General features: G+C 39.4%; 1 protein-coding gene across 1 annotated transcript; it reads right to left on the minus strand.

Moving 5' to 3' along the window:
* Window positions 1-9,976: 9,976 nt before the first annotated feature.
* Window positions 9,977-13,951, minus strand: LOC111866287. The gene is made up of 2 exons (XM_023855092.2): window positions 13,814-13,951; window positions 9,977-11,663 (listed from the first exon to the last, which is right to left on the minus strand). The coding sequence occupies exons 1-2, from the start codon at window positions 13,851-13,853 to the stop codon at window positions 11,341-11,343; spliced, it is 363 nt and encodes a 120-aa protein (XP_023710860.1). The 5' UTR covers window positions 13,854-13,951; the 3' UTR covers window positions 9,977-11,340.
* Between the last annotated feature and the right edge of the window lie 33 nt (window positions 13,952-13,984).

The raw sequence follows: 13,984 nt of genomic DNA on the forward strand, positions 1-13,984 counted from the left end.
CGCTGTCCTGATCTACACCCTCCGATGACGTTCGTAGTGGGGTCCTCCAATGGTTTGCTGACCCGTAGTTCCTGTTCCAGACCTCTGTCCTCTATGCCAGTGCTGCATGCAGGGTACTTCCAACATCGTTCAGCATTAACCCTGTTTGAGTATTTCTTTCCGGAATTTCCCTTGCGCCGTTTCGCAACTGCACGACTAGTGATATTTCTGTCGGCAGCCAATTCGTGCCACGGTCCACAATTTCCTTGGGTCGTCGATTTCCTGAAGATGTTACTCTTGCGCCATGCCACTGTCGCACGGCGGGACACCTTCCTGCAGGCGGCGGCCAACTTCATCCGGGATCCAGAAATTCCTCGGGTTACTTCCTGTGGCTCTCGACGTCGTCCTGCAGCTTGCTTCTTGCCCCTATACCGCTTCTTCCGTCCTTTGACCGGTTTCAGTACGGTATTTTCGTTGGGGACTTCTTGTTGTTGGGCCACCTCAGGTTTCCTCTTCACTGAGGTCTGCTCTTTTTCTCCTAGACGTGCCTCCATCTCTTAGCAGGCCATCATCTCTTTGCTGGTATCCGTTGATTCTTCTTCAGGTTTTACGACCGGTGTCACAATGGGGACCTCTTCTTGTTCTGCCGCCGCAAGTTTCATGTCCACTGGGTCCGGCTTTTCTCGCCAGGCGGCCATCTTGAATCTGATCGCTTCAATTTTATGTTGGAGTGTCTCATCAAACTCTGATGGCATAGATAGCATTTCAGCCTTCAATTCTTCCTTGTCGGCCACCGACTTTTCTTGGTTGGCGTCTAATTTGGCCATTAGATCATCTTTGTCTTTTCTCCTATTGGCCTCCGTTTTCTCTTGGTAGGATTTCGTGTTGGCGTCCATTCTTGCCAGCATTGCCTCTTTGTCAGTTTTCCTACCGGCGTCTCATTTTGCCTCCGTTTTTTCTAGGCCAGCTCTTTCCTTCAGAAGTAATTCCATCATTTGTTGCATATTGTGTTTCTCCATTTTGTAGCAGTATAATACTCGATGCAAAATAATTCAATTATTTGTCGAGGCGTGTTAAAATTCGTATCCCACTTCTGACATCAAATTATCACGTGTTGGGTGTATAACGCGACAAATAACTTCACGCCGTATTTGATATAGCGAATTTTATTTCACATTCGCTCTTACAATCACACAACTTACAGATTCACAATTACTGCTACTTGCAGTATCACAAATACTACACTGCAAATGCTGCTGGCTAACTCGGAACTCTCCGCTGGCTAGATGGAGAACTGTTGATCACACACTAACTCGTAGGCTTGCTCGGAACTGGCTCGGAACTGACTGTGAATCGTCTTCGCTGCTCCGTATGTAGCCTCGTTCCGGACAACTCAGAAAACAGCCACGTAATAGGCACCATTGTTGTGTGGTGCCGTGTTGCTAGCAACGCTGGAGTTGTTTACTGCTGCCTAGCAACCACTGTATCCCTTGGTGACGTCACCGCTGTTGACTCGCATTTCATAGCTACCAGGATGCTGGGATTCGTCTAACTTCGCTTCGGCTCCGCTCGGCTCACTTCGGCTCCACTCGGCGCGTCACCGCTCCTGGTGGTGGGGGCGTCCAGCTAGCGCGACACGTCACAATATTGTAACGTGTTTGGAGTAGATACTTCCATGGTAACGCAATAACAGCGAGCCGTTCCGTAGGAATTGCAGAATCAACGAAGCTGAGTTTCTCCGGAGACGAACAACGTTGAGTAACAACGGATGAGACTAAACTCGTTACCGGAGTATAAAGACCGTTCCCGAAGCAATCCCCAAATGAACAGGACAGTAACTTTCATAGAAAGAAAAGAAAAAAATCTGGTCATGAGCCCCAGTCGGGGCTCGACACCAAGACAGACNGGTAGTTGATGTTCCTTGTCTGTGTGTTGCGATGCGAACACCTTTTGTACCTTTTGTTGTCGATAGATAGCAGCATCATACGGTATGCTGTGAACGAGGTCAATACTCTGCCTACTTAGTGCGCANCACACAGTTGGAACCTAGACCCCACACGATACAGACAGAAGACGGCTGAGATCCAGCCAAGGTCAAGGACAGTTGAAAGATAGCCGCCGAAGAGTACAGTTGAAGTTATAACAATTTTAAGGTGTGTGATCGAGTGCTCAATAAAGATTCGCTAAATCCGAGACCCACATAAATTTATTTGTCGCGTGACACACCCAACACGTGACAATATTATATTTCGAGTTATGAGCACTATTAATTACAAAATGATGCCTTGAAATAGGTTTGGGGCAGTCCAGCCCGGCTTTGAACGCCGGTTATGGACTGATACGACAGTTTATTATACAGAGTGGGTCAGACTCAATTAGGCAGTTTTTGATCATTAATAACTAACCAATCCAACAACACACGGGATAATGGGAAAGTACCTTTTGTTGTCGATAGATAGCAGCATCATACGGTATGCTGTGAACGAGGTCAATACTCTGCCTACTTAGTGCGCATCGAGGAAACGTCATGGCCGGTAGACGGTTGTCTATCGAACAGCGTGTAAAATGTGTGCGCCTTTTCTCAGTTACTAACAATGTATCAGAAGTCCAGCGCAGGATTTTGGAAGAATTTGGACCGCCAGCAGTCCACAGGGACACAATCGTCCGAATAAACAAGGAGTTTGATGAAACTGCCAGTGCTTTGAATCCCAGGCATCCTGGTCAGCCGAGAACTGTCCGAACTGCTGACACACAAGCACGTGTTGTTGCGGAACTGGCATCATCTCCTCAGAAATCGAAGTCTACCCGCCGTTTGTCGGCCCTACTGGACATTTCGTGGACAAGTTTGCGGAGAGTTTTGAGTGACATGAAGCTGACGCCATACCATCCACGGTTTATTCATGTTCTTAAAGAGGACGACTTCGACAGGCGACTTGAGTTCGCCGAGCTCATGCTGACCAAGTTTCAGGAGAACCCTGACCTTAACCGGAATATTGTCTGGACTGATGAGGCCAAATTTCACTCATCAGGATCGGTCAACAGACACAACTGCGTGTTTTGGTGATTGTTCAGGAGTTCAATGAAGTTCCGGTGAATATGTGTAGAAAGGCGCGTCAAAATGTTGCTTTGCGTCTGCAAGCCTGTGTTGACTTAGGTGGTGCGCAGGTTTTTCATCATCTTGAAAATCGACGACTTATGTGTGTGCGATTCCATTTTTGTAACCATTGCAATTGTTAACATTTATCAATAAAAATAACATCTAATCAAAAACTGCCTAATTGAGTCTGGCCCACTCTGTAGGACATCAGAATATGGCAAAATCCGGTTCCTGTTGTCTTACCAGTTGAAGCAGGAGCTGTAGACGTTCTGTTCTCTCAGCTGGTATAGTGTGTCAATCGCTGGCATTATGAGCTCTCGGATTAGCTTGTTGACACATTCGTCTTAAAGTGAATCCCTTTTTGAAATTCTGAGTCACAAAGGCAGGTGGACGCTCTGCATGAGAGAAAATATTTGTGGGATGCACTGGCTTGATCTTATCCGCTTATGGAAATTGACAGTTCGGTGGTTATAAGCACTGGGAGCACGCGTGGACCCAATCACAAAATCATACGTAAAGTATGAATTTCTGGCAAGTCCCATCTACCGAGGCTATTTAAATCTCTGTTTCGGTGACAAAGGCACTCCACTACTCCGACTATTTATATTCCTTCTTCACAGTCACTTCTGCATTTCTGATCACGTGCAATGGCCGGAGTTACATCAGTATGACAAACGCGGATTTGTTAACGCATTATTTGGAACGCATGTCTGAGCTACTGCTTACATCAGCGTTTCCCCCCCCCTGCGGCGTCCTCTCAGTCCTACCCAGTCATTAATGTCTGCCCCTATTCTGAAAATCAGAAATTGTAATGTCCCAAATAGAGGGGTTTCATTAATTTTCCGTGATAAAATATAACTGACAAAACCACTCAGGAAAGCAGTATTCAGAGTCAGTTAAAAAACGCGGCCAGTGCGCGTTAAGACGTAATCGCTTATATGCTCCATTGTTTGTTAAACGAGTCACAAACGTAACGTTAGCAACGCCATGCTGCTGACGCCGATGTAACCCCGGGATTAAGTCACTTCAACATTTTTCACAGCTTTGTTCACACTTTAATCACTCGCCTAAATTCACTTCATCAACCGCAGTAAACGTAAATAAGTTACTAGGAAACTATGTTCGAAGTGCCATATTAAGAAACTTTCAATCACAAATTAAAACGGTTTAGCGAAATTAAGTCTATCCTATCCTATCGGGATCTATTCTTGAGTGAACATTACATCACATGCACTATGCTGCATGTGTAAGGGTCGTACTGCTGTTTATTGTGTCTCTAGTGAGTATAATAAACTGATTACTTCACCGATTAAGAATTGGGCTGTTACCGGCTATTTAAATTCCACGTACTTCCAGTCTGCACCAATTTCTTTACCCAAGATATAAAAATATATATAATGCAGTCTACATAACAATATTCTGTATTTAACACAAAGTAGACACTATTGTATCAACACTTGTTTTTACTGACGGTACATAATTCGACCCTTATTTTTTTTTTAATTCGCTTAGTGGGGGAAGGAGTCCAGCTGCGTCCGCTCGGCACGGTGGCCACTGATTGGCCTATTGTAGCCTGCCACGGGTGATTATGATGGAGAATTTGGTGGAATGAAGATTGGCAAGGGAAACCGAAGTACTCAGAGAAAACCCGCCCTAACGCCACTTCGTCCACCACACATCCCACTTGACCAGACCCGGGATCGAACCCGGGCCGCGGCGGTGGGAAGCCAGCGACCAACCGCTTAAGCTACGGCGCGGCCCTTTCGACCCTTATACTGGGTCATCAGGCATACAACGATACCAGTCTCCTTTGTTGAATTGCATCTGACTATTTGCATCCAATTTTTCAACAAGGATCCTTATTGTGCTCTTCAGAGTTCTTAAATGCATAAATTGAATCTTTCAGTTAGAATTTAAAATACTTAGATAATAAAATTTAAAAATTAAAGACTGAAGATTAAAACATAAAAATTAAAATTGTACAAAAATTGAAATGAAATATTTTGTGATAAATCTCTTTAAAACTTTGTGACCGCTACATGTTGACAATGATTTTCTGGTAGTAGAAGTGACTAGTGTGTGGCACATGCTTATCGTGATCTTCTCCCATAAGTTAGGTCGTGTGGTCGTGACCTTACTATCCTCTTCGGAGTTTCTGCTCATTATTCTGTATGTCACCCAACAGGTTGTTTATTTGGAATGATGTATATTAAACTTTCTTATGATGATGTGTGTGTGGGCTGCTCCCTGTGTTGATGTTGTCACTATGTTGTAGCGGTTCAGTCTAGACTACTTGTTTACTTCTTTACTTACACTGCGTCCACCAAGATTCTGCATGCAATATTCCTTGGGTTTAGTCTGCTTTATTGGATTCATTAATTACCATACTGAGCTGACCCTACCTATAGAGCTCCTACTCAAATCAATGAACCTGAGATTTAGCTAGCGACATTTATAAAGGTGGAAGCAAGCGGCCTCTGTAGTCTAGAGGTAACGTTTCCACCTCACGATTCGTGGTACGAGGGTTCAAATACCCGGCGGAGGTCGTCGAATTTTTAAGGGCGGAAAAATTCAGGGAACAAGTCCTCCGGAAGGGACTTTAAGCTGTGTGTCCCGTGTCGTAACTTTACGGCACGTAAAAGAACCTCATATCCCCAAAGGGAATCACTGATCCAAATTCCAGGACGTTTCCCGCCCAACAATAGTCTCTAAGGCCTCTGATAGATGGGGGAAGCATTATAGATACCGCTAAGCAAGTGACCAAACTCGCTTGCTCGGCGGGACTGATAGTACGCAGCATTTATCGGTAGGGTATAGAGACTGGCAGAATATCATAGAGGGAAGCACAATAGATCAAACTGGTCACGGTGCATGGAGAAACCCACCCTCTCTAAATAACTAACTAACTAAAGGTGGAAGCACATCATACAACTGAAATTCAGGTGAAGGGTAACCTGCAGCAAAGGCAGGTCAGCCATACTTTAACACTGATTATCCAAAAAGTATATAACCCACCTCTGTAAAAGTATATATGAAAATACAGTACAAAGGAAACTGTGAAAACACATCATAATAGGAAAAATATAATAAAAACACAATCATTTGTGAAGTATAAAAATTAGGAGTTTCAGCATTCAAAGTTCCACCCATCTATTTAGATATATGGTTCACTTTACTAACTTACACAAGGACTAGCAGTCAGATGTCCTTGATTTACAATACTGACATTGGAACATAGTTGTACAATTTACAAAACATTACACCATTTTATATCAGTATGCAAGTCATACAAAATCTTAGCATCTGTGTACATAAGATTCAAATTCTCCATTTAAAATAAAAAATAACTGATATGATAGAAGATATTCAAATCACAGATATGCCTATGCTTGTTAATAGTCTCACTACACAATATTGATACAAAGTGAACATCAACCATTCAGGAGGTAAAACCATATATACATCATTATGTGTAAATACATTTCAGAAGTAAATATTAACTTATAATGCGGTAATAAGAGAGAGATTGAGTAAGCTATTGTAACACACAGGAATCTCATATCTGATTTATTTAATTTAATCAGTAAATGTTACTGTTTCAGGATATATGGTTCAGTTATTACTGGAATATATAATTTTTTGTGTGAATGCATGACTGTGCTCAGAACATTTGCTCTTCAAGGAGGATATTACAGTCTGCAATTATATATGAGAAATACATACACATTCTGGTTGAAAAACCTCAAGGGAAGAAACAGTTCCAAGTGAACGTAAAACAAAGGTCCAACATGTTAGAACATTAACTTAAAATATGGCTTCTAATAAGCACTCTTATACAATCAAATGTTCCATATTTCAGAAAAGCATATGAACAAGGTGCTCATTCATTTGCTGTTACTGTGGCATCAGGTGCTAAAACTTGTTCTTCATTTCCACCATTGTATTCTAGATATTCTGTTTCATGCAACAACGTTTTACAATAATATATTATGAAAAAATATATTGCATTCATTGTACAAAAATTAGGTCACTGTATTAAGTTTATAAAATACATTTATAACTTGAATTTATACAGAAATAATGATAATAATATAGAAAAATATTTACAATATATGCAAACAAAAGGAGTTCATGAACTTTACAAGAACCCTGAGTAAGATGTGGTTTAAAAAATACATCTTGTCAAAGAGTGAAATAGGAAGACAGTATGGATTGACTTCAACACTATTAACCAGTTTAAAGAACAAAAACAAAAGACAATTATTTGTTCTATGTTACTGACAACCAATGACAGAGAATCAGAAGTAAAACACAGAGAATGAATATTTGGAATTGGCATTCTCTGGGTGGTTTTTCCAGGAAACATCCACTGTCACAACTGTTGATGGACTAATGATCAAGGTAAAGTCAACCACTTCACAGCATGCTTAAAGACTGAAAACTTCCAGTGTTCCAAACGTGGCTTTTCCATTCCAAAGCAAGAAATGGCATTAGTATCCACAAAATGTCAGGTGATTGTACTGTGTTCAGAACTGGCAGTGTACATACATATAAGTTGGTTCCAATATAACTTTGTACATTGCATGTGTACAGCAAATAGTTAGCAGACTTTTGCTTGTAAAGGACAACACTTAATAAGCAGTTGGTTGGAGTACAAAAGGAGATTTTATTATATTTGATCCTAAACTTAATGATTACTTGGTGCCTTACAAAAACAAAAAACAACCAGGGAATTAACATACAGTCTCAGTTTCATACAACTGCCACATCTGCTGAGAAGTAACAGATGTTACTTGGAACACCTTTTATGAAAATTAACCTTTCCTCTTACAAATTGGAAGCTTCTGGAGTTTCCTCTACTTAACAGTCATTTTCTTTCAATGTAAACATTATACAATAGATAGGAAAATTAATTTCACACGACAATGTTTATGTTATGTTAAAGAATGGACAAAATCTTTCCTATGTTTGTCATTTAGACATTCCCAGTAACCAGAAAATGGAAATATGTAAAAGAATGGAGAAGAGGGAAGATCACAATGTGCTTAGACAGGAATTCAGTGTTGAGTCATCAACGATCTGTGACATTAAAGCATTTCTCATGCAACCAGCAGATTCATGTAACAAGTTGAATTTATTTTTACACACTGTGTAAAGTTACCGCATCTGGAAACACTATTCAGCTTACAATCCCTTCTTAAGGAAAGCAAGTGGGCTTCTGACGTCACCAGGCTGCCTATGTGTGTACTACCAATTCAACTTCTGACCAGTCAACTGAATTTCACAAAACTTGGTACTAACATATGCCATTGATGGCAACCCAAACTTCAGCGGCCTCCATAGTCTAGAGGTAACGTTCCCACCTCATGACTCGTAGCACACGGGTTCAAATACCCAGCGGAGGTCGTCGAATTTTTAAGGGCGGAAAAATTCAGGGAACAAGTCCTCCGGGAACTTTACAGCACGTAAAAGAACCTCATATCTCCAAAGGAGGTCACTGAGCCAAATTACGGACGTTTCCTGCCCAACAGCAGTCTCTAATACCTCCGGTAGATGGGGGAAGCATTATAGATACCTCTCAGCTAGTAGAGCCGGTCTCGCTCGCTGGGCGGGACTGATGGTAAGCACCAGTACTGGTAGGATATAGAGACTGGCAGAAATCATAGAGGGAAGCACAATGGACCAATACAGGTCTAAGTGCATGGGGAAACCCACCCTCTCCAATAACTAACTAACTAACCCAAACCTCATAATTTTTAATTTAAGAATAGTAATAATGTGGCAGGCACACAAGCTTGTGAGATGAGAGCTAAACTAGCATCACTTCATACAGCATCCCAAAATCATGCATGGTAAAAGAAATTTGAAAAAGTATGTACCTTTTGTTAAGGTGTTTGTTTTTTTTTTCAGTAAAACGGTGAAAGTACAGCACCATAAAATCTGTATTATGGTTTGGCTCAAGGACTAATGAATCAGTGGCACTAGCTGTGTGAAATTTAGAATGGAAATAGGCCTTAAACATACCTACAAATTATTCTGTATGAAATAACTCATCAATCAACAATTATAAACATGGTAATGGTGCAAAACTGAGATAATATCTGACAAATTTAATGTTCCCAAGATCTGTAATTAAGTACTATGTTCTTCAAAAAAAGAGAAGCAGTAACAGTAACATGTACTGTATCAGCAATTGCAAACAATAAAATCTGACTCAGCTTGGAACCAGTCCTATGACCATCGGCACCTGATTCGAGAATGCTATCCCATGACCTAAACTAAATTTTATCAATTTTGTTATATGAATAAGACATTATCAACTCAAGATTCATAAAACTTGAAGTCTGCAATGGAATCATAGTACTCCTCAGTTATGTAAGATTTGAGGCTTTCATGGCGGTGACTATGAAGAAAGCAGTCTTCTGGGATTTGGCACCGTGTATATGTGGTGTTAACTGACGTTCCTCCGAAACGTCGGTCCCAGAAGACTGCTTTCTTCACTCCTCAGTTATCTTTTTAACTCCTACTTTTCTAATACAAAGTAAACTGTGACATCTTATTTACAACCTGGAAGGAGATGAAGGGACTCATAAAGATAAACAAATATCGTGCTACATTGGAGTCTGCAGATAACTCGACAAAAGTTACTTACAAAAATCACTTTGATAATATTAAATGCAAGTTTCTCCAAAAGTTTGACTTAATGCTTTTAAATAATTTGATGATGTTTTAATAAAGAGTCAAGCAGTACCATCAGTCTGGGCAAGATCAATCCCTTGAAAGAATCCTGTATCTTCTAGACATGTACGAGATACGAACATCTGTCAGTCATGCAACTCTTTAATGAACAGTCAGAACACAGCAAATAGTAAAACATCAAAGTCAGCGTACAGCTGTGGCTTTGCTACAAGAGTTGTTTATTGTCTGTCAGGCATTTAAGTGACATACAGTCGTCTTCAGAACCAAAAATAATGCAACATAACTTGAAATGATGTACATGTAAGGCATATCAAACAAAATAAAACATTTGTACACGCGAGACCACATAGTTATAAGAAACATATATAATCAGAAATGTGAGGTCAGAAAAATTTCAATATTGAAAAAGGTTGTCCAAAAAATTGGGAATTTTAGAAAAAATATTCACTTATTAATATTTTCTATTAAAAACATCAAAATAGTTCCCTCGTGTGTTCCTGGAACAAAAAAATTCGTCCATTAGAGAGGATTTGGCCAGCGTTTGGGAAAGCTCAGACACAAAATGGGTTTGCAAATGAGGGATGTCAAAGCCGGTTATAGTGTATGAAATGTGGTGCTGACATATACAGAAGACTGCCAAAACATAACAGGGCAGTGACAGTGAGATGGTTCTGTTAGACATTTCAACTACTGTAATCATTCTGCACATTAATTTCCATCTTTAATGCAATTCTGTTCATATTTTAATGTTATTTTAAATTAAGAAGAGATTGTGAATAGAGTTGCATTAAAGATAGGAATGAATGTGAAGAGGGATACATCAATTTAACAGGATGGTGATATTCCGTTTGTAATTCCTAAGCACCCTCAAGTGTAAACACCTTGAAGCCTACTGTCATGCACAGTTCACTGTGATGGCAAGGTGCTACAATAAACATCAAGACAGACTCAGCTTTGATTTCAGATCAAAACTGACAGCATAGTCAAGAATATATTACATAAATATAACCAGCAATCAAAGCCTGGGTGCCTATAGAAATCATGAACAAAATACATATTTACCATAAAATAATAATTCTAATAGGATTTGAAGTTCTCACAGCAGTGGTTATGAAGAGTTCTGTCCTCTGGGATGCAAGTACAATGCCATATAGTCTGCTGAAAGCCAACCAACCTTTCAGAACAACATGTTGCCATCTGTTTTCATGCTGGTTTTTTGCTTGGTTTATTCTCTGACCCTGAAAATGGAGGCAATATGTTCCTCTTAAACATTGGTTAATTTTCAATGAACTAAACAGCTTACATCCCAGCAGAGAGAACTCTTCAACAATTATAATCCTTTTGCACCAGCAGTTTACATGCTTTGAGAATTGTGGCATCCATCTTAAATGTAGTTCTTTGAATCTACAGTGTGCTCAGAAATAGAGGCTTCAAGGGGTGAAGTTTATGTGTCTGCCTTTAGACATGACATTAATTATCATTTGGCTAAACCACTTATACATATATAAAACATAAGAGCTTGGTTCTTCAAAGTTTTCAGTATTAAACTATGGTTATTGTGTCACTTATCTTTCTGGAAAGAGAGACTCATAAGAAGGGGGCAAGTCTTTATCTTGAGCAATGGTAACTGAGGCACTTTCTTGTGGTTCTGGTGGTGCTGATGGTGTAGGATAAGTCCTCATTTCTTCATCCTGCAAATCTGAGTGCATCTCAACTCTTGAAATGGGAGGTGTTGGACGGGACCCACTGCTGCATGCACTTGACCAACAAAGTTTCTTGCCTCGTCTCAAGAGCCACAGACAAGTAAGGAATAGTATGAATGCCACCAGTATCGATGTTACGGCTCCTATCGTTACTCTTGTGCCTACATCTGATATTCTCGTGCCTCCTAAAAAGCAGAATTTTGTGATAAAGATATAAAATTTTCTTTGCAGTCACCAGTTGATTATATTATATTTCAGCATCCTGTTACACTCACACAATACATATGGACAAATACCGTCTTAAGTGCAACAATTTTATTGTGGTTTTAGTCCTTTTTCCTCCTCCACACTACATGTTTCGGCCCTAAATGGCCATCATCAGGTGTGTATCACTCACGTAGCTGTTACACTGCTTGTTAAAATTTAAAATCACCAGTCTTTCTAATTGTATAAAATCTTTGTTAATCTACACGCGTCGATTTGATTTTTAAATTAGCACTTTTTAAACTTTAATTCAAGTTAAAAGTTAGAATGTTAAAATGTTAAAAAAGACATTTTAACTTGAATTAAAGTATAAAAAGTGATAATTTAAAAATCAAATCGACGCGTGTAGATTAACAAAGATTTTATACAATTAGAAAGACTGGTGATTTTAAATTTTAACAAGCAGTGTAACAGCTACGTGAGTGATACACACCTGATGATGGCCATTTAGGGCCGAAACATGTAGTGTGGAGGAGGAAAAAGAACTAAAACTACAATAAAATTGTTGCACTTAAGACGGTATTTGTCCATATATACTAGTTGATTAATTACAATTTACACCTAGACTACTTCTAAATACTTTACAGAACATTAAATTAACTAATCTTGTGGTAGAAATATTATGTTTTTTGTCATTATCCATCATCCTTTATCTAAAAATACCGTCTGTTTATTTTTAAAAACACATTTTGGAGACTGCATACTGTTTTAGATAAAGACAGGACAATAGATAATGTCCAAAAACATATTATTTGTACTAATGTACCATCATTGCAAACTTTGGGATCTTAATCTTCTTCTATTAGAAGAAAGAGGTTCAATACTGCCAGTAACACAGGACATGATCTTGAGCCATGATATTCACATATTTTCAAACGTTCCAACTTAATGTTATCCCTCCATCACTTGGTCTTTCAAGAAGCAGTTTACTCACCAAAGTTCTATATGCATTTCTTGTACTCCCAACCTACCCATCTAAGCTATATGCCTGACCTACGACAATATTGATTTTACTCCCAAAGCATTAGGCAATCCACAAACACAAAGTTCCACATTATTGAGTACCCTAAGCTACTCACTTATTTCATCCTTCTTAAATCTGAACATTTTCCTGATCACTTTGTTTTAAAACACTTGTAATTTTCATTCTTCCTTCAAAGTATGATCCCATCTTTCACAGTAATACCAAAAAACTAGCAAAATTCTGTATTATTGTTTTTCAGCTTCAGTGTCTTGAAAAAGAAATGGGAGAACACCAAAAGATATTATGAAATGTACTCCAAATTCTCATCAATCTATAAGCTAGCCATGGCTGCTAAAGTAATGTGCAAGTATGGTGGCAAAGTTTTTAGATGCGATGTGAAGTCTCAACTGAATTCTCTTTTATATTTTAATTAGAAGAACAAACCTTAATTTCTTATTTTCCATCTTACTCCTTTTTAAAATTCTAACTACTATATATTCTGACATTTACAAGGAAAGCAACCAAACCCCAGAAAAATACTGGCTACATATGCTTGTTAATGAAGTTAGGATTTCTTATCAATATTGGTCTTTCTCTGCTTTACAAAATAATAAAGGTATAGATTACAGGGTCTGGAGTAAAGTAGAAAAAAGTAAAAAGTAAAGCTATCCCCGAACCAGACCGTGAAGGCCCATAGGGTTTTGAGACGCTGAAGGTCCCACATTGTCTAGACAATCGGCTCATAGAAGGTGGTAAGGTTGTCAGCCCTACACGCTGGCTGCGCTTTACTCCCCAGGAAAATTATTTAATTAATTCCTGGTACTCATTTCTGTTAGAGGCTGAGTAAACCCCAGGGCCTAGCGCGGCTGGAAGGATTAGGTCAACCGAAAAAATCCAATGACCTCATCAGGACTTGAACTCGTGACCTTCCAGCTTGTAGCACAGATCAACCACTACGCTACCACATGCCCCACAGGGTCTGGAGGAATATCAAAAATCAGATCATCAGCAAACAGCACACATTTACAACTCATAGTATTACTGCTTACATCTACGAGTATAAGATTTGTGCCTAACAGAATAATAACACTTCCACAAAAAACTCACCTTGAGATTTAAAGCAACTGCCTTCATCAAAACAATTCATGTGACAGTTGACATAACTATCATTAAAAAGTCCTCTCCAAATGCATACATCACTTGCATATGGAACACAACTCTGGTAAGTACTGTGCCTTCTTAAACAGGCTGAAATGAAATTTCATAAGAATCAGTTTT

Source organism: Cryptotermes secundus, unplaced genomic scaffold (assembly GCF_002891405.2).
Source record: "Cryptotermes secundus unplaced genomic scaffold, Csec_1.0 scaffold1025, whole genome shotgun sequence".
Classification (NCBI taxonomy): Eukaryota; Metazoa; Arthropoda; class Insecta; order Blattodea; family Kalotermitidae; genus Cryptotermes; species Cryptotermes secundus.